This window comes from Falco biarmicus, chromosome 7, assembly GCF_023638135.1.
Source record: "Falco biarmicus isolate bFalBia1 chromosome 7, bFalBia1.pri, whole genome shotgun sequence".
NCBI classification, from domain to species: Eukaryota; Metazoa; Chordata; class Aves; order Falconiformes; family Falconidae; genus Falco; species Falco biarmicus.
Window position 1 is genome coordinate 20922522 of NC_079294.1, and position 26607 is coordinate 20949128.

General features: G+C 44.3%; 1 protein-coding gene across 5 annotated transcripts in view; it reads right to left on the bottom strand.

Annotated features, from left to right (window-relative positions):
- Positions 1–26607, bottom strand: part of ACTN1 (actinin alpha 1) — a 91114-nt gene that overhangs the window by 17414 nt on the left and 47093 nt on the right. For 3 of the 5 annotated variants that reach the window (XM_056345992.1, XM_056345994.1, XM_056345993.1), the window contains exons 3-9: positions 24907–25026; positions 17274–17360; positions 16602–16689; positions 15615–15693; positions 9346–9427; positions 7606–7691; positions 644–736 (exon numbers count right to left, since the gene is read on the bottom strand). In XM_056345992.1, the coding sequence (XP_056201967.1) occupies positions 644–736; positions 7606–7691; positions 9346–9427; positions 15615–15693; positions 16602–16689; positions 17274–17360; positions 24907–25026 (635 nt within the window). Of the gene's footprint in view, positions 1–643; positions 737–6166; positions 6253–7605; positions 7692–9345; positions 9428–15614; positions 15694–16601; positions 16690–17273; positions 17361–24906; positions 25027–26607 lie in introns of all 5 variants that reach the window. The other 2 variants (XM_056345996.1, XM_056345995.1) reach the window with 1 other exon arrangement.

Consider the following 26607-nt stretch of genomic DNA (forward strand, 5'->3'; position numbering starts at 1 on the left):
CTAATGCAATGGTGGGCACTCTACAGTGTCAGTGCTTTTCAGACCAGGCTGAAACCGGGCTCCTGGACTATGTTTGCCTGTCTGTTCTCCATCTTCCCCTCCCTACTTATCTTCCACAAACATACTTCAGTCCACATTTGGTCACTTCTGTAGTTTCACAGCTGTCAGTCTGTCAGCCTCCTCAGTTAACCAAATGAGCTTCCAGCTTGTATCTTACACAGATTCTTTCCAACTATCAGCAAATGCATATTTCTTTCCTCAATTATCTCTAATTTCCATTCTCTCTGATCCAATTCCTGACTTTTGCAGTACATCAGCATACAATTTGCATGAAAGATGTTATGAAGTTTTATAGTCCTGAGGAATGCAAGTTAAACCAGCTTGATTTTTCCTTCATTTTCGCATTTCTGCAGCTGCTCTTAATGAACTGAAAAACTCAAAGCTGTTCTATGGAAGCTTTCTGTTTTAAAGTAGATTGCTCTTGCCTTTAAGCAAGTTTGATCTTTAATTTTTCTCAAGCTAGAAGGGGAAAAAACAATTTTCCAGGGGAACATGGGGCAACAGCATTCCCCAATATTAGTTATTAATTATGCATTAAATGCAACTCTTTTCCAATTACCACCTCCCAGAAACCAACACCTACATCACTGGCCAGTTTTTCGTAGTCTTCCATGAGCTGTTCATTTTCTTGGTTGACTGCCAGCACCTTGCAGATACGATTTGCTGCTGTCTCCGCCTGATGGAGAGAAGAAAAACAGAAGATGGCAAAGTGTGAAAAAAACCCAAAACAAAACTCAAGGCTTGCAGCTTACCTTCCTGCTACATACCTGCAGGTAAAGTCTCCTACCTTTGGCTCTAGCAACCTGTTTGTGCTTCAAAACTTCTGTCCTGATCCCTTTGCTTTCCATCTGACCTAGAATAACTTACTTTTTCCTTCTCAGGTGAATACATTGAACACATTCCTTCAGAGATTCTCAGCTCTACTGATCACACCCTATGTGTTGTGAGACAACCACATTTCTATGCCTTTTCTGAAGCTGCTCCTATGAGGGCCCCGTTGTTTGCTTCCTACCAGAGGGACCCTGGCTGCCTTTTTGCAATGACAGGGGTGTCTGCCACCACCTCCATTCCCCTCACCAGCATTCAGAGCTGCAACACCTGTAACTGAGTGGCCAAGCTGATGAGGCTTTCTACATGCTTTTACCCAGGAAAAAACTACCTAAACAGAGTTAATCCATACACCAGACTTTGGAAAATTCCTAATTTTGTTTGGAAGATAAAGTGGTAGATACTCCTTTTAACCTTAAACTCTGCCCAGCAGAGCTGTATTCCAGCCTTTCCTGTATTTCTGGCACTCATTACAGGGCCACCTCCTCCAGCATCTTGCCGCATGACACCTACCATGTATTCAGGGTCTTATGATCCAGCTGAGAAGAGGATATTTTTTTTCCCTTTCTAGGTAATCCTTCTGCTTACTCTCCCAAAACAAGTCTCACCAAAAAAGAGCATGTTGTTACTATTTAGGGTTTGTGTTTGGGTTTTTTTGGTTTGTTTGTTTTTTGTTTTTTTTTCCATTGTGGAACCAAAATCTTGTTCTCTGCAGGGTACTGAACATGTTAAAACATGAATTTGGAACAAAGTAAGGATCAGAAAAATCCCAGCTATGAACTCAGGAGCAGTCTGCTCTGGAGTGCAAGGCACGCGTTTGGCACAGAGACCATACAGCAGGCTGATCCTTGCACAGCATGTATCTGTGGATATCACCTCCCTTTATCATTATCATGGTGCGTGCCAGGCCACCAAGGGTTGGAGGATGTGCCCTGATGGGTGTCAGGGGATTGCTCAGCACCCTCTTACCACAGTACAGCTATCGCCCTGGTGCCTGGGGCAGGTGCTAGAGCTATCCACAGGAACACTATGGAGTAATCCTCCTTACAGAGGCTAAGTGGAGATGAAGAGGTGAGGAAACATGCCAACACTACAGCAAACCAGTTGCAAATGCTGTGTCCTGCCCTAGAACTACCTGTGGGACTGATGTCAAAAGAAATTTTGCTGAGCTTATTGCTGGCAAGTTTCAACCTTTTTCTATCTTTAAAAGGCCTTTTATTATCTGTTTATTCAATCTCCAAGGCCATTTGAGAAGAATCCTCTAATTTTTGCAGCTGATGCGACGGCAGCAAGAATAGCAATAAAGTCATAGGCTATTAACGATGTATGGATTGCAAAGGTCCCAAGGGATCTGGCAATCTTATCCATTTGTAAGAAGCTGTAAAAACAAATATTCAGTCATCTGTCCCTTCACTAAAGTGGGCCAGCTAGCCGATACACAGATATTAACTAATTTAAAAATATATCAGAGGGACCTGCTGTTCAGGAGAAAGAGCAATTTCAATCGGGGAAAAAATATGTCTGCAAGAAGTGCAAACAATGGTTGCATTTAAGAAAGCTTGTATTTTGATCTATTTTTAACTGAAGTTTGTACTTTAATGGAGTGCTTTCAGATATCCAGAGAAAACTTTATAGACATGGGATGTATACAGACAATGTCAAAAAGACATTGCCAGAGTCCTACCATGATGTGCCTAGTGACTGCAGGGAACTGGTGGTGCCAAATGTTCACCTTGATCGTCTCAGGAAAGGAACGCCCTGCATACTCTTAACTTTCTTCTTTTTACACCCCAGGAGCTCACTGCAGCAGCAGCCAGCTGTGCAGGAGGGACCCCATTTCACAGAGGCATATTTACATGTATCCAACAATAGATTTTCTCCAGCTGCCCAAGTTTTTAAATATGCGTGTGTATATATGAGTATTGAACATCTGTCCAAACACAAAAGCCCTCTGAATGTCAGCAATTACGACATTATTTGTATTATCCTAACAGCTGAAGTGTAGAGGCTTTCTCTCCCCTACCAGTACTTGCTTCTCAATGGTCCTTGCCTACTCCAGACTGCTCTATGCAACAGTGTGCTGCTGCTGCAGCAGCGGGAAAGGCTCTGTGGCCACTATCACCATTAATGTCATGAGCAAGACATTACACCGGCTTGCTCAGAGAAAGGCATGGCAAAAGGATGCTAGTGCTTTCAGGTAACCTTCCAAAATGCCTCCCACAGTACTGCTAATAAGCTGATCTGTGGCGATGGCAACCTCAGTGAAACACTTTCAGGTAAAAGAAGAATGGCATACTAAGATGTTTATGCGATGCCAAGGCAGCTCCCCCTCCCTACACCTTCATTAGTGGAGTGGAAAAAGCCATTTTGGCTTCCCCACCCTACTAAAGGCAATGATACATTTAGGATGCTCACATTGGCTCCAAACAAGCTGGGATGCCCACAAGGCATGGAGCAACACTGAGAAAATGCACCATCCTGGGGCCTGAAAGCTGCAAACCTGTGTTCTCAGAGAACCCGTGTGGGCTGATCAGCTTTAGTGCAGCACAGTGCTGACACATTATACTACTTGCACTCAAGAGACTGTAGGGAGGGCAAGCCCAGGGCATTCTGCCTGATACCACACTGCTGCGGTGTGATACAAATGTGCTGTTTTGGCAGATTCAAAATGGAAATCGGAATAGCCAAAGTAACAGTAATTGCTCTGCCTTTTGTCTTTTCTATACCTCTCAGCCCTGGGTTGGCCTGCTTAGGATAGAAGTGGAGTAAGCTGTCTCTCTAGCTCATGGATCCAGGTCTATTTGCTGAGGAGGATCCTAAAGGAAGGCATTCCCACAGTGTGTTACGTAGGTAAGATGCCTGCCTGTTGCTGCCCTCTGGTCTCAGAGGACCGCTCCAGAACACCGTATGCCAAACACAATCTCTTAATAAAATGGTAAAACGTTAGTTAGAAATTTTCATCCCAGAAATCAAGTTTACAAAATATTAAGCCAACCAGTAGTTGCATGCATTTAGTGTGAAAGTCAGAAGCAGTTAGAAAACAAGCAAATGAACCAAAGCAAGTATACCTACAAATATATATATATATAAAAATGGCACAAAGAAAAAGCAGCCATCTACACACACATGTCAGGCTGGGGACCCTGTACCTTCAAAGGCTCAGTACAAGAGAGTGAAAGAAGCAGAAAGCAGCTCATGGGACTTCCCCTTCAGGACTGGTGGCAGTAATGAAAAATCTGAATGAAAAATGGAGCGATACCACAGTAAGTCACCTAACCGTGCAGGAGGTGGCAACACATTACAGTCTGGGCTGGGGCTGGCACTCAGTAATCACTTTGCACTTGCCCAGGGGTCTGAATCTGTCACTCAGCAGCTGGTTAATGCATGGCTAAGGCAGCTCCAAAAAGGAGCTCCACCCCTCCATCCAGGGCACAGTTGAGTTGCTGGCCCATCAGAACTGCTAAAAAAATTAATAAGTGATTAGATCTTTGATCTTTCCCGTAAGCCAGTTAAACTACATGGGACCGAAGCTTTAGTAACTAAGCAGCTCCATCTCTAGTTCTTGACCTAGCTACTTGGTTCAGGTCCTGAGGCAGTAAAAGGTTGTTTTCAGTTATCCCAGGAGACCTAGCATCCACCTAAATTGCTGATGAGAGCACGGGACCTGCTGAGCAGGTTTCCAAATTGTGGAATGGGTGCAGAGAAAAGGAAGAGACTGGCAAGAGGCACAGCTACTCCTGCAGCAGGCTACAACCCTCCTCATATTGTGCTTCACTGTTTCCTCAGTCTGGAGTTCTTCAGGCTAAGCAGACAGCATGGAGCAGTCCCCCTGGGGCACCTGGCAAACAGCAGGCCTTACAACTGGGATGGCATGAGTTCTGAGACTGCAGCCTTCCTAGGCAAGTATCAGCTGGCCACAGCTTGCAGCCTGGTCTTAAGGTTTTCAAACTATTTACAAAGCAGGATCCTACTGGAAAAGTCACGACTACACAAATTATACCAAACAGGCAAGTCTAGTGCACTGCTGCGGGACGTACTCCCAGTTCCTTGGAAACAAGGCAGCATCATATAATTTTTACGGAACAGGGCAGAGAAAAAAACAACCACAACAGCTTGAAGTAAAGAGCTGTTCCCTAACCTACTGCCTGAGTTTGCCCTTTGAAAGCCAGCATCAGCATGGTACCTGCACCAACGCTGCAACCATCAGCACTGGTTTGTACAGAAGAGATGGACTCTTCTTGTAGTGGAGTTAGCCCTCAGGCTGGGCAACACATGGACCGTGTCTCAAACAGAAAAGGCCTTGCGAGAACAAGAAGTTGAGGCTGGTGGAAACAGGGAGATTTTACATCTGTTTGTAACAAGAAGAATGTACCCTTGAACTTTGGATTTTATTGTTCCAAAGCCTACAATATGAAATGAGCAGTGATCTTGTGGAAAGGCTGCAGGCCAGCCAGACTATGGCACTGGAGGAGCGAAGGACAGACCTTTTTCTTCTATTCAAAGTACTGCAGGGAAATTGCTATTTTGGGGGAAGTTTGCCCGAAGGCGAACTGTGACCATTTAGCTCCTCTGAGGACAACTGTCCCACTGCCAGGCAAAGAGACTGGAGTAAAGAGGAAATGGAGGAAGAAGGACTTAAATTATGGAAATGGGCAAAGCAGAGGAGAAGAGAAATAAAACACACAGGAGGTTTGGGAAACAGAGGAGAATGACCGGGGAGAAGCAAGGAATGGAGAAGCGTGTGGGTTTGGGAAAGCTCAAGGCCTGGTAGGAGTGGACTTTGTGGCTGGAGCACAAAAGTGCTACGTAACCAGCTCACAGATGATTCAGCCTAGGAGGAGACCGCTGACCCAGTGGGGTCGAGCGGGGAAGGCACGATGGCGGGTCAAGGAGGATGGGCTGCGATTTCCTGGAGTAGGCTGATCTGACTGTGGTGCTTCTGGAGGTGCATCGCCTGGCCAGGATGATGCCCACTGGTGACTGAAAGGGTACTGACTCCGCCAGAGCAGATGTTCATGCACCGCTCAATGCCAGCTTTACCAAACACCTTCCCCACTGCTGGGGGCTGACAATGGAGGGAAGGAGCAGCTCAGGTCTTTTGGGAAGGACGCTGACGTCACATCTCTGGCAAGCCTACAGATCGCACATCCCAGCGCATCGCTGGGTGTGTTGGGCTTCCCTGCCAGTGCCCTGGGGCTGATGGTGGGTCTGGCTCGCTCGGAGAGGAGCAGTGGGCAGGGCAGGGGAGGGGAGGGGATTGTTAGCGGTAAAGTCTCACCTTCTGCGCCCCTGAGAAGGCGTGGTAGTAACATGAGACATAGGTCATTATGGCCTTCTCATCCGGCCTTAGCGTGCCTATAATATCTGTGCAGAGAAGGAAAAGAGGTTGAAAGGATAAAGTAAGAAGCAGCACATAGAATAAAACAAAACAATCATGGGTGGCGTGAGAGGGGGAGAAAACTTCCCATCATGCATTGCAGGACAGGCCAAACAGATTTCCATGCGGAGAGCTGGGAGTTCGGATCAGAAGGTGGCTAGCAGCGTTGGCTTGTGGCTCAAAGCGGCACCCCTCCCTCCCACCCACCCCAGTCCAGGGGGATCCCGAGCTGAGGATCCAGGCTCTGCCACCTTCACGGCTACGGGCCAGAGGCCTGGCCCGAGGATGCAGACAGGCTGTCTGCAGGTTTGAATGCCCGCACTCGAGGCCCTTGTGTATGCCAAGGAGCTAGAGATCAGAGCCCTCCTACGCGGTGCGCTTCCTACACAGATCTGCTCTGCTGCAACATGCACTGCCTGTTCCTACAGCACTGAAGCACAGGCGGCTGCTTGGTTTTGGCGAGAGATGTTTACAAGGTTTCACCCACAAAATGTTTTCCTTAAGTGACTCCAATTACCAGCAGGAAAATGGCTAAGCCAGACACAAGCAAGGACCCAACTGCCTGATTTCCAGCATGGTGGGTGAGAAAAGAGGGAAAAGAGAAACAAATGAACAAAACTAGGCATCTCGGTCATAATAGGCAACGCTCTGTTTGCAAAATCACCACGAACGTACTTGTTAGACGTGCTTTGTAAGCCCCAGGTGAACTGGGTCTGAATTGGTGGCACAACTGGAGAAAGCAGCACGTTCAGACCTTGAAACAAGGGTGTGGGAACCTGCGGCATATGTGAGGTAAAAGATAAAGCTTTGGGTATTCATTGAGCTCTTCATAAAACCACTAAGTCAGCTCTGTTTCTCCATCTTTGAAAAAGGAAAAAAAAGAAGTGAATAGGTATCATCATTCTTTCCAGTGGGGACAAGCCGTAGTGCCCTGACGAGCAGAGCATCTATGTGGTGGTCTCCACCTTTGTGAGACCAAGCATCCTAGCTCAGATTTCCCAGGAACAGGGGGTGCAGGTCCTCGACTGTCAGGGCAGCAGTTTGGAAGGCAAGTGGAGAAGGCAGAGCTCCCAACTCCTTTGGATATGTGTGTGCACCAAGGTGCTGGCATACTAAAGTACCACTGGAAGTACCACTGACTACAGGGAAATGGGACTCCTGGCTCCCTTGCCCCACATATTATGTCTGGGGCACCACTTTGAACCAACAGCCAACTCTACCAAGAACATAATAATAAAGATGCCCGTAGCTAGAGAGGAGAGAGAGAAAGAAAAAAAGGTTTGGACATTAGCAACGGCACCAGGTGTGCTCTGTGGAGGGAGCTTGGGATCCTGCGATACCTTCTGGGCTCCTGAGAAGGCGTGGTAGAAGCTAGAAACATAGGTCATGATGGCTTTCTCGTCAGGACGGGCAGTTCCAACAATGTCTGTCAAAAAAAACCTCACGTTAAGAGCATAATCAACTAATGGGAGAAAAGCAAAGGAAAGGGAGAACCAGAATCGTCCAGGAGGCCTGCTGGGGTACATGCTTGTCATAGCAACTCCACAGGGCTTCCCAGCATTTCCCAGAAGATGTGTCTCTCTCAGAAGCCAGGATCACCTTCCTGGTTCCCCTCCCTCATGATAAAATTGCTTCCAGGGTCTGACCAGACTCATTCAGCCATATGTCAGCATGTCTCATGTCACAGCACCTCCTCGTCCCGAGAACGTTGCTGTGAATGGTGGGTTGACTCAGTCCAAACTGGCAGCAGGTTGACATGGCTTTTATAGACGTATTCTACTGCAATTCCTCCATGCAGTTCTTCAGGAAAGATCCTTTCTCCCTTCCTTTCCATGCCCGATCCCACCCCACACACCCCTTCCCCCCACTATTTCAACACAATGATGGCTTGAATTTCAAAAGACCCTTTCATTAGTTTCAGGGGAAACTCAAAGCCTCCAGGGATCAGAATTAAAGGTGTGGAGGAACGCACATTAGCTCCACTCCATGAGGGAGGAGAGTGATCAGAAAAGATCAGTGGGAGCTCCTGCAAGGGGCCCTCTCTTCATCAGTTCTAGCTTTGATGAGATCTGAAGCTAAATCTACTTATTTTGGAGGTGGCTTTATTTCCTACATAACGGCAGGAAGCACTTGAATCTACTCCAGAAACATCATGATTTTTTGTCACCTCAGCATGACGAATGCAGGGAAAGCAAGTCTCATACCTGGGGATGGGAAATACTGCCTAAGAATATGAACATCCTAGTTATCCAAATACAGGTTCACTGTAGTTATCTGTGATATTGTCCCCTTTCCCCCTTGTTCCTCTCACTCCCTTATTTAACAAAAGCCTTTAACTGCTTCTCCTGTCCAAACCAAGCTTGAAATACAGCTTCTACCATTGAAACCAGCTGTCTTCAGGCAAACAGCCAACAACCAGTGAACGATTTCTGGCTGTTGTTACTCCAGAGTTGCAGTCTTCAAAGTCTATTGCCAAGCTGGTCCTGACAAGGCTCTGAAAAGTAATCCTTGCTGGCCCAGTGGCATCAGGGAAGCAGTCATAGTCAGTAGCAAAAGCACCTCTGAACAACATAATCTCTGCCTTGGTCTCCAGACCCAGTCAGTGAGGGATCTTCAGGCCCAACACTTTGAGGAGTCATGAAGAAGCAATTTATAATACTAATATCATGCCCCCAAAAGGGGGATTGCCAGCAATGTCAGAAAGAGCCCAGAAAAATATGCTGGAGTAAAAGGAACACAGTCCTACACCATACATTAACTCAGTATTAAGCCCAATCCTTGAAAGGGAACACTTCAGTCAGCAGTGAACATAGCCAGGTGTTACTCATCTCTGCCTAATGTGTTAACCCCAGGTTAAGATTGCCACACCAGACTCAGAAGGCAGAGGGGGCACAGGAGGAAGAGGGAAGCAGAACACGTGATTCATTATTCCATCGTAACTTTTTCCCTATACATTTACTATGTGGTGATGGAGGGAGCATTCAGAGGTTACTGAATTCTTGTACAATACAAGTCCACCTAGAAGAAGTGGGAAAATTTCTTGAGAAAAGCATGTTAAAAGCCACCGGGTTCTACTTTACCTTCTGCATCCAGCATCTTGGGAATATCCAGATATTTCTCAGCCACATCAAAAGCTGTGTTTAGATTAGTGAGAGGATCATCCTGGGAAACAAACAGATCCAGAGTATCAGCATCACCTTGTAACAAGGTACACAGCATTCATCTCAAAACAGAGCTATCGTGCTTGGTTTGGTTCAGGTAACCGTACTGTCCAGGCAAAATTATGCGTGAATCCTCATGTATCAGGATGAAGTAATTATCCTCCTTTTGAAAGCAGAGCCTGGAGACTCATGATATGCTAATTAACATACAATCTATGCACTTGCAACAAGAAGGAATAATACATTTTGTCGTGAACCTAGTTTAAAGTAAAATGTGAACATCATACTGATAGTAAATGGCCATATCTCACGCTTATATTAGGTTTGCAACTTCCATTTCAAAGAACTGCAGAGCAGCGTATCTGTTAGAACATCTAAGCAATACTAAAATAGTAACAACATCTGCAATGGGTGCTGTCCTTAGCTAGTCTACAGTTTGTGGAACACCAGTTGAGTGGGAGGAAGAGAAATGTTTTAACAAATCTCTACAAAATAAATATATATAAAAGTACCCATTTTGTCTTGAGTATTGCTTTTCCTCCTAGGCACTGCACATGACTTGCTATTTCCTCGGTACATTTCTATTCCTCTATATATAAACCTTCTGCTGTGGCAGGGTGCACTTCAGATACAGACATCAATATACAGTAATCAAATCCTAAACAAAGTTAAATGTGACTTATCATCATGAGTCATATCACAGAGGTAACTAGATTTTAAAGAGCCACACAAAAGAATATGAAACGCAGATGTCGCTGGAAATGAAAGACCTTTGCAAATCGTTTCCAGCATTCAAACGTAATGATCGGTAACAAGACACCTACCAACCTGTAGAACCTCATACAAGCCTTGCATGGAGACCCTCATACAAGCCTGATTCCTATATACGTGTATATCCATGATACTTAGTTACTCTGAATGATCAGTCTACTTAATGGATGACAAATGACATTTGCACTGTCACTTTCTACTGTTGAGGCAAGTGGCTTCTCCGGGAGGAAAGGGTGTGCACAAAGTGCTTGTGTTTAGTCACCTTGTTTGCCAAGTGCCTTCTGGGAGAGAGGAAGGATGGAGTGACACTCTTCATGTTGTCGTTTGTGCCACCTTAAAAACTAGGAAATAAGGAGTGTAATTATTTTACCTTTCTAGAGTGGCACCCATGTTCTTTTTCTTTTCTATTTGAGATCATATGCCTTTGCCTGTTGCATCGACTTGGAAGATTAAGCTGAACTCTAATCAACAGACAGTTTCCTTTGAACCCACTCAACACCAAAGATGAAGCCAGGCAGGCTTGGGCAAACAGGTATAGGCATGCAGACAAGTTCTTTTATGGCACTGGTCATTATGTTGCCCTGGAATTATAACCTTCACGAAACTAGGAAACGTAGCTATTCTGAAAAGCCGTTTCCTGCAGCTTTCCCATAGGAATTACTGCCTGTGTTATGTTGGCATCCCATATAAGCGTCATACTCCTTTGGGTCAATGTCTCCAGCAGACAGCAATGTTTCACCTACCAGAGCAAATCACACATGGAGGCCATCAAACAAAATATGACCAGCATTCCATATTTAGTCCACTGGGACAAGTCAATGCTAAGCAAAGAAGTGTTGTACGGGCACTCTGTGATGAAACCAGCAGCTGTCACACATGGTAACAGGCCCCCGTCTCAGTGTCAAATAGTACCTTATCCCTATATAATACACTTTCAAGGGTGACTACATTGAATATATCTACATCCACCTCTTCAGAGCTTAGCAGTGGTGCAGGCAGGGGATTTTTACTGTCCTCCAGGCACATGGAACCACCCTATACTATGGAATTAAGAGGCTTGTACCATTTCAGCTTCAGTCTACTTGTCTCCTGTGCCTGCTGTGGATAAAACTCTATGAATCCAAAATGTAACCAAAAGCCTTACTTGAGGAGGTGAGGCTAGCTGGTATATAATGCACCCTTGTTCACAGGTCCTTAGCTCCATTTACGAAGGAAAAGTAACAGCCTTTCTTTCACTCCAGTATCCAGACATGCCAAGTGGCATCTCCCCTGCCAGTTTTCCCCTAGCCCTTGTGTCATTTTCTACTTCTGTAGAAATGTCACCACTGGGTACCAAATTTCAGCCTATGCTGACAGTGACCACCACGGCGTGGCTAACACCCTGACAGAGTGTTTAGTATTAGCACAGACCCTTCCTCAGCGCAGGTCCATCTGAATATGCTGCCTGAAGATCTGTCAGCTTCTTCAGGAGGAAAGGGAGAAGCAAACTCATTGCACATAGCTTTTCTATCAGTTTGCAAGTAACAACACTAGGAGCAATGTTGCCGAAGGTTAAAAAGAAATTTTAAGCTGGAAGTTGGGAGAGGTTTCCTGATGGGAAAACTTACTGGGCTGGGGCACTCCCAAAGGAAGGGCTGGAAGTCTTAACATGTGGGAAACCGGAGGCTCACCTACATGAAGCCAGCAGACTTCTGCTTCATATTTAAGACGCGTGATCACACAGTCTCTTGGGGAATGAAGCTAAAGATAGCGCTACTGAAAGCAGAAGTCCAAGGCTAGCTCTGAGATGAGCAGAGAGCTAAACCCAGCAAGACGGTGTTTGCTGTGGGAAAAGCTTCACTCCTCGTGGATAGTGGAGCTGCTCATTGCAAAGGTGATGCTTCTTTGTGCAAAACATAGGATTTCCCTAGGGGCTTACCCGAGACTACAACAGGGTCTTGAGCCCTATGAAATTCCTCCAAAACTCCATCACTTTCAGTTCCATCCCATGGTACACCTGCTAATCATTATTCCAATCACCTGTTTCAGTTGACTCCCATGAAAAGGGATGAAGTAGTAGACTGGCCGGGCAGCTCCAAGCCTCGCAGTGCAGCACTACAGCTGCCGGCACACTTTAGGGACTGAAAGGCAGCAAAGCAAACAAACAAATGCCAAGTCACCTGTCCCCTGATTCCTTCCACAGCTGAAACATCCCCCCAGAAGAGCACTGACCCAGACGAGGTTCTGCAGAGGTGCCTTGATTCCCACTCTGCTTATCTGAACACAGAAATAGCAGAGACATGAAGATGAGGAGTAAATGGCCAGGCTCTAGCTGGGCCAACTGTGAGGAAAGTTATAGTTTCACCATGGAGGAATTAAGTTGTTTTAACGGTGGCAGACAGCAAACTTGCCCTAAACAGATGCCCACCTGGCACGTTCTCTGCTTTTGCTGACTAAAGACTACTGCAGCTCCTCCTGTTTCACCACAGCCCTAACTCACACAGGGATTCTTCTCTCCTCCTCCAGCTATTTCCAAGTCCTTGCAGCACACAAGGTTGCCATGGCAATTATTGCAGTGTGACATAAAAAAAAAATCTTCTATTAACTAGCAATCAGGAAAGGAGATGGAAGGGAAGAAAAATCAAGGGAGAGCAGGCACTTACTATATCTGCCAGAGTTGAAGACGCTAGGAAAGAAATCCAAAACCCATGTTTTCAGGAATACCTGTAATAAATGCATCCAGCACAGCAGTACACAGACCACATTTCTATGTGGATTGAAGCATCTGAGGGGGTGAGCCATCAGTCAACCACTGTCCTTGACAAGAAGATCTTAAATATGGCTCACAGTTGAGGTGCAGTTGGGGTTAAAAGGAAGAAGGGAAACCCCATCTTCTGCACATCTTTCACACCAGACCATGAGCTGAATCTTGAGATCTTATCTACAGTGAACTCAACAATAGCAGACAGACCTGCACTGAACAGAAACCACCTAACCAAATAAGTAGCTGTGGTGTTAGGAAATCACTGACACCAGCCTGGGTGGACTTGCTCCTTTTATTTTGGGGCCTGGACTATACAAGCAACTTCAGCTAGGCAGTGCAGGTAGGCAGACTTGTGCTTGCTCCACTAACATAGCTACACTAGGAAAAATAGCTAGGAGCGTAAACTCAGTACAAAACTTTGCTAATAAAAGAAGTTGTTAACTTTTGAGAAGACGACATGCAGCTACACTGGCCAGCTTTTGCTAGCATACACTGCCAATACGAGGTTTGTAGCATAGACAGCCTCTGTGAAGGAGCAGAAAACACTAAAACTGCCCAGACAGGAGGTACAATGCAGACCTCTTGGCAACTTTGACTGATGTTCATCTCTCTTATCTTACGCATTTGTGTGTGTGTGTATGCTTGTAGACAGAAGCACACACAACATCACCAAAGGCACATACAAATGAGATGCCATTAATCACTCCCTAGAGTTGGAAGAGACCTGGAGGTGGACCTCTAACCTACTATCAACCGTAATGGCTGCTTCTCAGCAGCCTTGCTCATGTCCTTTTCTGCAAGGTAAGTCCCCTGCAGAACCAGGCATGATTCAAAATGTTGGGGTTGGTTTGTTTGCTTGACTGTTTTTGAGGGAAAGGGGAGAGGGGAAGCAGGCTCCGAGAAGAAGGGCAAGAATCAGTTGAATTGAGCCAAAGGGAGAAGAAAGAAGCAAAAACTAAGTTACAGAAACAGTCCAGGCAAATACTGTGTTTAGGAAGGTGCCATGTTTATACATACTACTATACTATACATACTAGGCTGTGAGCTAAGTTCTTCCCAGCTATTTGCTCAGGATTTCAGGTGGGGTAGAGCTCTCAAACGTGCATTTAGTCTCACACCTTTAGAGTAATTAAAGCAGAACAACAATAAAATGATACAGAAAGAGTCAGAAGACTGCAGGAGGGCAGAGGGAACTTGATGAAAGATGAGATCAAGGGCAAGTGGAAAAAACCCGATGGTGGTTCCCTTTAACATTACTCCAAGTAGGACAAATCCCTTCCCATCTGCATTGACTTTGGCTAGGACAATCACCCCCTCTTTCACCTTAAAAAGCCTGCAGGCAGTATGACCAAATAATCTTCTTTTCCTCACTCTAGTTTCTCTTGCGTTTGGCTTAGGGCTTTGTTGGTAACAGTGTGTGCTGTAGCATTTACCCGGCTGGGTTTGTCAGATGCACATTGCTTAGCTGCTTTTATTTTCCCAAGATCAGGCACTGAAAACGTAGCTCTAATAATTCCTTTTTTTATTGCTGCTGTTTATGTAAACAGGTACAGTCTCTCTCCACTGTTATTCATCACATGCTGACTCCAGACACTAAAACTGATCAGACAATGTAATTGACTGCTCTGCAAGACAGTAAAGATCTAAAAGGTTACTGGAAAGCAGATCAGGCATTGTACAATTCATTTCCTTAAGGATGCAGCTAATTTGATTAACTCATTTATATACTGCCTATCTGCACAGTGATCCAAGATCCCAGGTCTATCAGAGATTGGTTTCTATGTTTATTTCCCTAGCTAACATTGAGCACGTATGCACTTTATAACACCCAGCTCGTGAGATCAGGTGGTCAAACTTTTTGAGTATTAGCCCCAGTAACAACATATGAATTATGCTCTTGGTGACACTTCACTCCACATGTGCACAGACAGAGTGAAACCAGATCTCAACAGACTGCAGGAACGCCAGTAGGATGAGAACCCAGTTTGGTCTTCCATGGCTCTGCTGGGTCAAGACACTGCTGGCAGCACAAACCACTGAACGCTTATTCTCATCATCCACTTCGCAATCTTGTCTCCAAGACACACAGGAAGCAAACTTTGGAGCAGCTAGATATCATGTTACCAGTGGCAACTTTTAAAGTAAAATTGAGTGTTATCATAAATGCTTTTCTGGCACCTGACACCTACATGCTAGGAGAAGCCAAGCACTGCAAATAGCTCAGTGCTAAGCTGGAAGCATGTGACAAGTGTCCAGTGAGGGCACAAAGACCCCTCAATGAGCTTTTGCAATTGAACATCAGGTAATCAGTTTCTAACCAACTCTCCGCAGAAATGTTAAGTCTGATTTGACTCACTAATCTGTGACATTAGCACAGAACTAGTCTCACAGTTGGTGTTACTGAATTTGCCAGCTTTTGCTCATCAGCTGGGATTGGGGCACGTGTCTCTCATATAAGGCAGTCTGAAAGCCAGGAAAGTCGAGCAGGAAGCTCATTAAGTTCACGCTTCGCTAAGAAGCCTGAATGTACTGATTCATCCCTCCTTCCTTCCCCTCAATCCTGCAACTGCCAGCTTGTGCTGAAGTTCTCCAATTAAGTTTATCATGCTAATTCTTCTCCCTCTTTACTTCTAAGGAGCCAAGCATCTGGTCTGACAAACAAATTGAGTTGTACCTTTCGTAGCTTCCCGTAGTCAATGAGCTCTGGACGGTGTCTATGAATTAAAGCGCAGAAACCAAGGCCATCTTTCCAACTACAAGAGAGACAAAAGAGAGCACAATGAACCGTGTTCAGCCAGGGAGAGACACAGTGATGGGCATGAGCACGAGAGACACCACCAAGACAGCAGGATGACTAATTATGGTTAGTGCTTCTGTAAGTGCTGGGAGGGAGGCCTGTCTTGTACCTGCATGAGACTGTGATAAAGACTCCTTTCAATCTCTACAAAAATCCACTGTGATTAGGACTTGTCCTTTGCATTGCCACCTCCTTTTTTTCCACAGCACATGCACAGAGAACTGTGCATGTGCTGTGGAGCATGCAAGGACAGGTGCAGAGCTCAGGGCTCAAAAAAGGTCTAGACACAAGCCCTAAAGAAGGAACAAGTGCATTCCTCAGGGAAAAGGCAGATGGCCACAGCTAGCTCCGCTATAGTACTGGCTAGTGTGGAAGGCACTTAAGCTCTCAAATAAGTGCTTTACATTTATATGGTTCACACAGCTCTCCAAGATGTGCTGGAAAAAGCACTGTTATGCAGAATCTTCACTGGTACATCTGCCAATTTGGAAATATTAAGATAAAAGCAAGAAAACCTCTCATACCTTTATACTTTATACTATGAAGTATGGCTCCTAAAGTGTTCTGAGTTTTCACAGAGCAAAAGCTGTCTTGCTTAGCCCATGGCACATATGCTGAGGACTTAATGCTCTAAAGAACTTTATGAAAGCAGCAATTGTAATTGGAATGAGGAATTGGGATGTAGGTACTTGGATCTTCTTGTAACTTCTGCCTTTAATTTCCTACATGACTTTCTGGACTACAGTGTTACTGTGTAATGTGCACCTGCATTGCCTTGGGAGGTCTGTCAGGAACACTGTTGAACACACCAAGAAGCATATGAAAATAACAGATTGTAAAGCTAAGTTCTTGCCTGTAACTCACCTGATATGGAAGTTCTGGATGTTTACATTTTTGTAGGGGGCCGTCTTCCTCTGACACCATAACAAAAGTCCTTCTTTAGCAGATGTCTCTAGAGAAAGAAAGAAAACACACCAATTAACTCATTTTCTTAGAAAGCAGGAGTCTCTGGAGCATATGCTAGAAAAACATGACCAACTTTGGTAGAGATCGGACTGAATTGTGCTTTATTTAACTTTACTTGTCAGAAAATTCCTTGTTTGGAAGAGTCTGCTGGCATAGTTTTGCCACTATTATTTTCTTAATGAGGTTCTGTAATAAGGAGGTAGCTTTTCAGGATTAGAGAGGAGAGCTTTGTAGGACTTGTAATAGACAGGTTCATTTGCAGTGTTAGGCCCTGAATCAGCCTGCAAGAAATGCAATAAATTCCAACATCAATGTTGGCTTTCAGGCTTAAACATCCTTTTGAGCTGCTCTTAAAAATCTCTTACAACAGGATGTAAAAAACTCTTCTCGGTATAGCTGAACCTGGCCAGAAATGTCAGTGAGATGACAGGGCAGCTTGGGAAGGGTAGCTCCCTAGAATCTTCCAGTGACTCACCTAAAAGCACATTCCGGGCCTTTTAAATGGCAAAAGCCATTTAGTTACCCCAGTTGCTCATTATTGAACACTGGCTAGAAAGAACTAATATTTACCTTCAACTGAAATATCCTGAATGGCAAAACGAAGGATGATGGTCCAGATCATTCCAAGAGTCATTTTAACATTGCCATCCACGATTTCTATGGAGAAAAAAAAAAAAAAAAAAAGGCAGAAAGAGAAGAAATAGAAGGCATCAAGTTGCAAGTGCAAATCCTAGTAAAAGAGGAGCACTGGGGAGCAATCGCTTTTGCAGATGGGAGAACTGGAATTCCAGCTTAAAACTGTTCTTCCCTCCTCCCCAGATACTCTGCTGGTACAGCAGTCTTCCCCAGTACTACCCAGTAAACAGACGGATTCTCTCAGAGTATAACACTGAGCATGAAACAGACACCAATGATCCAAAAGACCGGGAATAAGGCTCAATTCAGATCAGTGTAATTCCCTCCAGGGGCTTAAAAACACCTTGTTCAGGTTAAATTCTGATCACTTAAAAGCCATATCAGCCAAACTGGGAAAAAGAAAAGCCTTCCTCTCTTATTCTGATGTCTACTCCAAGTCACCTATATAACTGCCCCAGCATAATTATTCAGAAGAACCAGTGAGACTTCCCAGTGCAGATGAGCTCTGACAGCTGGTTTTGTCCTGCGAACAAGATACCACCAAGAAACATCAACATTTTGATTTCAAACAAGCCTAAATGCTTGCTGTTTCAAACAAGCCTAAATACACCAGACTGCCTGTATAGGGCCTCTTTCAGTCAAATAGATTGCCAAAAGACACAACAGAGCATTCCTTGAAGTACATGCATCCTGCTTGAAAAGGAAGTAAAGACTCATGCTGACCAGCCCGAGCAGACCATAACATAAACTAAGATGTTCAACAGATTGTGCTTCATTGCTCATTGGACTCCGCAATGTAAATCAGCAAGGGTCAACAACTCAGAGGTTTTAGAAAATGACTGCTTGCACGTGTGAAGTATTATCTGTTTAGGATGGGAGGATCAGGGATCTGGGGGGAGACGCTGGCAGAGAAAGTGGTTTCCACCATGTATAGATTAGTGCCAAACAGTCAGCAGCTGGGTCTCAAGCGCCAATCCTCATCATCTACAAAAATTCTGCACAGACTATATATACACATTATAGAATTTACAGCCTTCACTTTTTTGGATAGTGAAACTAGCTGAGCTGCCTTCTCCTATTCATTCTGTGGCAGGTTCCTGCAAGGCAGAAGGATCTTTCACAAGCAACTGGCAAGTTGTAAGAGTATTTTCAGTAAGAAAAGTGTTAGAATTAACCTATTGTTTGGAGGTAGAATAATTCAAGTCCTAACAACGCTGCCAGAAACCATTTTTGTACTACTGTAGACCTCTGTGCCGCTGCTTCCATAAAGCTGCCCAGCACTGTTCTGGGGCAAGTAGAAATCTGCAGTATAGACAACTGCCACACGTCTGGACCCTGTCACAAAAGTAACAATATTTCAAATTTTCCTTTTAAGCCATTAGAAAAAGCTTTTCCTCTTATGGAAAATTTTCAAAATGTGAACCTCAGTGTATTCAAAACCAGCAGATGAGTAGCACGCACCCCAAACACAATTGTTTCAGAAACCATGTCCATATGGTCCAGATTCCTAAAAGTTATGATTTAGCAATACATGTGGTACAGCTTTCAGTGTAAATTAGAAGGATAATCTCCACTCTGCTTTGACATACATATGCATGAGGGATCTATAGATTTAAAAGACAGAAAACGAGACACACCACTTTGTTCTACTGCAGTAAACCCCTGTGTCCACATCTTTCTGCACTTGAGAGTACACAGATATCTTGGTGGTGCCTCAGTTTGCCCAGAATTAGCCACCAACTTTTCACTGCAGTACAAAACTGCAGTTATGGTTGCTGGCAAGAAAAAAACCTATGTTTGCTTGTTGACAGTTTTCTCACAAATGAACTTTTTACAGGTATTTTAGGGGCAGGGGGTTGTGCACTAGGCTGACGGAAGAAAATGTCATGTGATAGCAGGTATATTCAGTTCTGCACTTCTTGCATTCTTCACACTCCAACAAAGCACCACAATCAACTTAAAGGAAAATCCTTACTACTGTTACAAATACCTGAGATACTACAGCTAAAATATATATACATAGATATATATATATAAAAGGCATCTGTTTTCAGCTTGTTAGTTTTGTTCATGTGGTAGATCTTTGGTGGACTTTCAAAATCTCCAATGCCTGTAAAAACCACATCAGTTGGCAGGAGGGCCCTAGGATGTATTTAAGATTGGAAACTAAATTGAGCTTTTTATTTTAATAGACTAGATTAAAATCTGACGGCAATACTTTAATGTGAAAAAGCTTTACGAACACTAATAAATCGATCAGTGAGCTGAAACAAGCAATTAATGTTACTGTTCCATGGATTTTAATTGGAAATAAAGGTCAAGATACTTAGCTAAACCAGATGGCGTTAAGTTGCTAATGTGGCATTAGAATTCACCATGATTGTTCTCAGGTCACGTTCTCAAATTCTAGTTTTATAAAGTTAGCTGGCGGACTTAAGATGGAAAGCATCTCTTGTCCCCCAGCTCTCTTCATTGCATTACTCATTTAAAAAGGAAGCTGTGTGCTCCCTGATCCCATGTCTTCCTTAGCTGTGCACCAAAGCAAAGCTGCTCTGGAAGAAGCCCAGAATATTTCCAGCACTTCATCTCTACATATCATTTTACTTTTTCATGACACAGAGAAAACCCACTGCCTAACAAGCAGATACTGATGTCAGTGAGGTTAGTGACGGATCCATCCTGGAATGCAGATTTAACCAACCACACCATCCCCAATCCTTTTCTTTTAAGTACAGTTGACAAAACTGTTATTATTTGTTAGAAGCAGGCAAGCATTTTTCATTTCTAGAGCTAGAAAACTTCTCCTGACAACCTTGTTACAAAGTCAGCCAGCCTGATCAGGAAGGCAATATGCTCTTTGGCCCTCTCACTCAGTTTTCCACCCCTGCACTCCTCAATGTCAGCCTCCTTTTCCTTTAGGATCCCTTCAGTGCCCTTCAGCTGCTGCCAGTCCCTTTGTAATATATTGATATATGGTCAAGAAACAAAAGTGAAACCATGAAAAACATGGTTGCAAAACAGGTTTGCATGAAACCTTCTGCTTCCTGGCGATGAAACTCCACAGGAATTGTTTAAGAAGCTGAACATAACACTACAAAGCTAGAACAATCTAACGCTTAATTAAAGATCCTGTGTTTTTTCCCTGCTGATATAAGTAAGGCTCAGCAATGTGAGAGCAGAGGCTAATAATCAGACAGTATCTTCTGCCTGACTGTGCTTTCCAAGCGCTCTTCCTAAGCAGGACCTCTGCAAGCATTGTCTGCGCTTCCCTCCACCACCAGCAGCTGTGGTCTGAACAGCAGCAGCTAGTACATGTTATTAATGTGATTTACATTCAACTTGGGGGTGGATCAGTCGTTGGCTAAAGCTGGTGAGGCAGCTGGATGGAAATTTTTTGCACCAGTGAATATGCTTCCACCCAGCTCCCATTATTGTACCAAATACCACAAACAAAATATGCAAAACCTACAGTACCCTCAGCCATTTGTTAGACAGCGAATTAAGAGCCTCACAAATATCCAGTCCTTAGGAGCAAGACTGGTTGGCTACATAGACGTGGTTTTTAAAATGCCACTACCTTTTTTAAATGCATGAACACATTTTGAAAGATGCGAAAATGATTAAGCTTACTTTTCCACCCTGGCCTGGGTAATTAAAAGCAGAATCAATGCTACAAAAACTGTTATTCCCCCCTTGCTAATTCTGAGTTGCCGGTGAGAGCACAGCCTCTCTGGTTACCCCATGGAGAGGAGTTGCAGGGGATCAACAACTGGCAGGACAGCATTATGATCTGCGAATTGGAGACATAGAGCAACAATGGTGACATAAAATAAAGGCTGCTGAGCATTCTATTTATCCTAACAAAAGCCAAATAAAGCAGGACGAGCAACCATGCCCTTGTCCTCAGAAAGCATGTTGCTAATGATGGCCCAGACAGATTTAGAACAGATGGCTGGCATTGTTGATGGGGGTGTATATCTCAGCTCCCTAATTGTGAGTGGGCAGGAGATAGGGACAAATACAATGCTAGCTTCACTCACTGACAGAGAGAGACCTTATCTCCCCCCTCTTTCCACTGTCAAATATATGCTTGCTCTGGCTGGTGCTTCAGTAGGTGTTTTGCTCATATGGGACTTCTGCAGTTATTGAAATCTCCAAGCTTTATTTCTCCTTTCACTTGCATGGATGAGAATAGGCATCAGTTCATCCAAAATTATCTTTATGCTGAACTGAGCCACATCTGTCAAAGAAAGCAGCAGCTTTCTATGCAGATTAGAGGTGTAAATAAAACAGTCTTAGGGTCACATACTTGACCTATTCAATCTGTTAAATCCCAGGAGCATTTGACACCAGTATGGAATCTATTACAGGGGAAGAAGGCTCCTGAGGTGTCAGATGACAGTGAGATTTAAAAGCAGATTAAAAAAAATATTAGAAAACTGTACCAGGCTAGAGCCTTCCTTGATCCAGATTTACACAGATCTGCTGTATGCCACAACTGCTTTGATCTGCTATGGACTCTAGCTAACAAAGATGTTTAGAATCATCTTGAATTGTTAACAAAGATGGTTGCAAAAAGCAGCTTTCAACCCTTATTGCTTATTCTGCTTGCTTAATTAACTCTCCATTCAATGTGGACATGGAATATGTCCTGCACTCATACTGTGTATAGGAAGTCCTCTTCAACTCTGGTTCTTGTTCACTGGGACAAGGCTGCAGAGCTTGGCTTGTAAACAGCAGAGAAGGATCTTTATTTGGTAAAATACGAGATAAAAGTCATGAAAACATTTTTGCTGGCTTTAACTCAAACACAAGGTTGCACAAGGCTTAAACTGACCTGAAAGTCTCCTTGGGATTCCTTCTGGAGTTTATTTTTTTAATGACAACAAAACAGTAATGAATAAAGCCAGGACACTGCTGGCCAATGCTATTTGTCTAATGTATACAGAGAACTATAGCCAGGCTGCAGACCCTTCACACAGGACCCTGCTCCCCAGAGACGAGCAAGCCACCTCGAGGTGAGGAGAGCACTACCCTAGCCAGCACAACCACACCGCTGCTGGATGGTGGTTTTCCCCTCTGGGAGAAAAGCCACCTGGAAAAATTCCTAGATCAGTCCAACCTGACTGAGGCACTTAGAGCTCATTTTCTTGGTGCAGTTATGACTGCCTCATTGGCTTTTACCTTCTACTTTGCTGCTGCACGGTGTCTTCTTGTAAACCCTTAAAATTCATGTTCCAGAAAGGTTTATAATCCCTTACGTGGACAGAGTTCCTGCTCTGCTGTTCCAAGTAAAAGTCCATTTCTATAGCTCATGTGTAATTTACTGTACACCAATCACCTGGATGGACCAGGCAGAAGGCCCTGCAGCAGGTTATGTTTCCCGGTGACAACCAGAGTGGCCTGGGCTTGGTCTGGGTGCATGGGCAAGCGCTGGGGTGGGGGAGCCCATGCTGTGATCACACTTACGTAGCCTGAGCTGGCATCACAGCACAAGCCCAAGTGCTCTGTATAAAAATCAAAGCTCGCCTTGGTCCAAACATCAGTTCCGTGCTACCTTTGGGAGTACAAAGAAACCCACACGGGTTCACCATGTAGCTGCATGGGCACCAGCACAGAGGAGAGCCAGGATCATTTGGCAGGGGAGGTCAGGATCACTATTCAGACTGATATAAATCATGGCTTCTGTCACAAAATGGCACCTCACAGCCTATTTCTGAACCGAGTAACTCCTATGAATCCATACAGAATAACTGGGCCCTGGAGATCTTTGGTCACAGAACACTTTACTTGCAAATGATTTCTACATGCTGTGAGGGTACAGTCATAGCTGATTCAGGAGCAGAGATCAAAAAAGAAAAATCCAATAGAAGGAGAGAAAAAGGCAAACTAGTGCCAGGGAAAGCAGAACCAGGGGAAAAAAAAAAATAGAACAGGGAAGATAGGTTTTAGGCATGCTCTAAACTCCCAGAAGGATCCAAATATCTGCCCAAGATCCAAATGACAGCAAGAGCTCTCTTAAGGCAGAAGACCTCTGACTCCAGGTCCGACTTCCAGTTTGAAAAGGGTCCCATATAGATATGGACTACTGTATCAGACACTGGATGCATCAGTCATTTTTAAGGGCACAAAATTACCTTAGATATGCATTTTTGCTATGTAAACAATACTCAGGGTGAGCAACACCCTCAAGTTGTTCCTGAAGGAAAAGCTAAGAAAATTGAAGAAAAAGTTTTGTATGTGAAGTATCAGTGTCATTGAGCCATTTGCCTCTTGTATTTTGCTGTTAAATACCAAACGCAGTATAGAAGTGTCTGCAGTGCGCCTGGACACTAGTTTCAAATTGTTCCAAAGTCTTCATAAAGGTAATGCAGTAAGTTGAAGTAAAGGTCTCTGTAATGCAACCATACGCACCTGCAGCAGCCGAGGTATCCTGCCTGATCTGACACAGAACAAGTGGACCATAGGATGGGCATGTTTTGGAGATGTCCCCAAGAGAAAGGTCAAAACTAGGGACAGCATGCCAACACTGGTCCAACCTCATGGGCTCAGAACAGGCATGGCTCAGCCCTGCAGCCATGGCTCTCCCGGAGGAGGAATGCTCATCCAGAACTGTATCACAGGCTCATTTCCTGACTCTGTCAGGAGTTTCCCTGGAGAAACCGCCTATTTCCATCTGTAAGATGGAGATAAACCTTCCTCATTTTCCGTGGTCACTGTAAAGGCAAACCTAGAAATACCACAGAAGCAGAGTGTCTCCTCAGCAACAGTGACAACATGAGTCCATAGACAGGACTCACACATAGGTTCCCGAGCAGAGGAAAATAAGTATCATGAGAACACAATCCAGGTAAGATGACAAGTTGTTAAGGTTTATAAAAGAGCAAACTACCTTACTAACCTGCAAGCCCTTCTGGGTCTCAGGTGACATACCTGCAAAACACCTACCATCTTTGCTAAAAATACAAAAGTCCTACACAACTCCCTGCTGTCTGCATGATTAAAGTGGGGGCATCCCTGATGCTGCCCACAATGGCGTCTACACAATGACACACAGGCTTCCAGCCAGAGCACCCAGCTTTCCGGGGTGCACAACAAGAAGCTTGGAAGCCCTGAAAATTGGAGCCTTTGGGGTCCTTGACCTGTCTTGGGGACTGCACTTGGCTTTGACCCATGGGATGTCCTAGAGCAACAGGGAAACATTTCCCAGCAGGTCTGCAACAAGCTAAATACAAGCAGCTGCTATGCTTCAGTTAGGACCTTTCTTCATTCAGGAAAGAAACATCTCAATCAATTTGTTTCTGCCACTGCTCAAGTGTTCATGAGAAATCATGAGAACCAGGAGAAAAGCAGGAGGACCTGGCCAATAAGGGCAAGCGGGAATCAAGTTTGGCAGCTTGGCGCGAAGCTAGGTTTTAAATCCAGGGTAAAGGCCCCTTTTTTCCTCCATGGTTTATTCAACAAAGACGTGGTGGGGCTGGGGAGGCACAAAGGCAAATGACATGCATGAGAGAAAGGCAATGGCTAAGCGCAGCTTAAGCCCAGAAAAACCAGATGGTTTCCTTACCTTCTGCTCCAATAGACACTAGTTTGACCCCTTTGCTGGCAATGAAATCCAAGGCCTTGTTCACGTTAGATATTTTGTGCACTCGCATTTTGCCTCTTTCAGGCTTAGCCAAACGTTCACCTAATAAGAAAAAGGAAAAAGAAGTATTAGAAAACAATTTTGACCCCTTTCTTCCCTGGTGGGTATTTCCTCATGCTGGCAGCTCCCGCTGCTCCGCCAGGCAGAGGGTAAACCTCCCTGCATCCTTTCTCAACAGCAAATGCTGGACAGCCACACTCCCTGTTAAGTACCCTCAGAAAGAATCACCTTTTTGTGGCATCCCAGATAATTTTAGTAACAGAGGAACTGTCAGCACTGAACTCTTTCCGCAGCAGGTTTATATCAGAGGTGAAAAGGTCCTTCAAAAGCACACTGAGCTAGGCAGTGGAACTAACCTCCATGCTATTAGCTGCAGACAACGATGCCTGGAAACAGCACAAACTTCCCTCCCGCACAAAGACAGGTAGGAAGCTCCCCACCAGCACTTACAACACCCAATTTACAAAGCAAATATCTCCTTTTTGGAACTCCCTACAGTCAAATGTGAGGGTGATCTTGTATCTTGCCTTTTCTTTTCCCCAGCCAGGATACAGACCTCCTACCTCTCAGTCTCTTCACTGAACGGTCACAACTGCCTGTATCAGGAAATAAAATCATTTCTTTGGCAAATGGCTTTGTAACTGGAAGGACTGTCATCTCAGCTCCTTTCCATTCTATGTTTCATGTATGCAACCCTATGCAATGGTCTCTTGCACAGCGGTATGCATTTTAAATGTTTATAATGAAGCAGAGAAGCAGCCTAGCTCTGAGGTAAGAGCAGGTAAATCTCTGATAGAAACGAGTCTCGGGGCAAATGCCAGCCCTGACTGGAACAAAGCTGGAAGATTTAGAAAAGCACTTTCTTGACCTTATTTATTTGAAAGAGCTGCATTAATGTCAGTCATGCCTTTCTTGATAGGCTGCCTGTAACTATGCTCACAGCCTGCTTTTACTAACAACCCAACATCCACAGTAGGCAAATTAAAACTTGGACAGACAAGCTGCCTTTTCAAAGGCACCTCTGCTAGATAAATAAGACAAGGCATCAGGGACCACCTGTATGTGACACACACCACCAAAAAATGAACAGAGCAGCTGCTTTCAGATCATAAGCTGCAGAACACCAAAAAAATCTAAACAAAATGCAAGCAGGTTTTGCATTTTGGAAAAAAAGTTATGAGATAATTAAAAGGAGATCAGTTGGGCAAGTCTAGGCACGTAATTACTGACCTGAACTATTCAGTACCAAGTGTCTCCTGCTGTATCTCGAACCTTAATATTTAAGTCAATGCAAGCTGACGCAAAACCTTTATTTGAGGCTTAAGAGTGAGACAGAAAAGTACTTTTTAAAGAACCATTTTTCATACTAAAACTGGATGGCTTGTTTCCTAACAAAGGAGTGAGGAAAATCTAAAATGGAAAAAAACAGATTGTCTCCCTAGCCATGCCCTAACAAAGAAAAAAAGGCTGGAAATGAAAATCCTTTCTTTAAAAGTGTTTCAGTGATTACCGTAGGTTGGTGCCATTAGCTCTCAAGCTCAAGGATAAAACCAGATTCACTTTCAAAATGAAACACTGATGTCTGACAATTTAAGTAAAAAGATGTATTTATGGTACAACCTC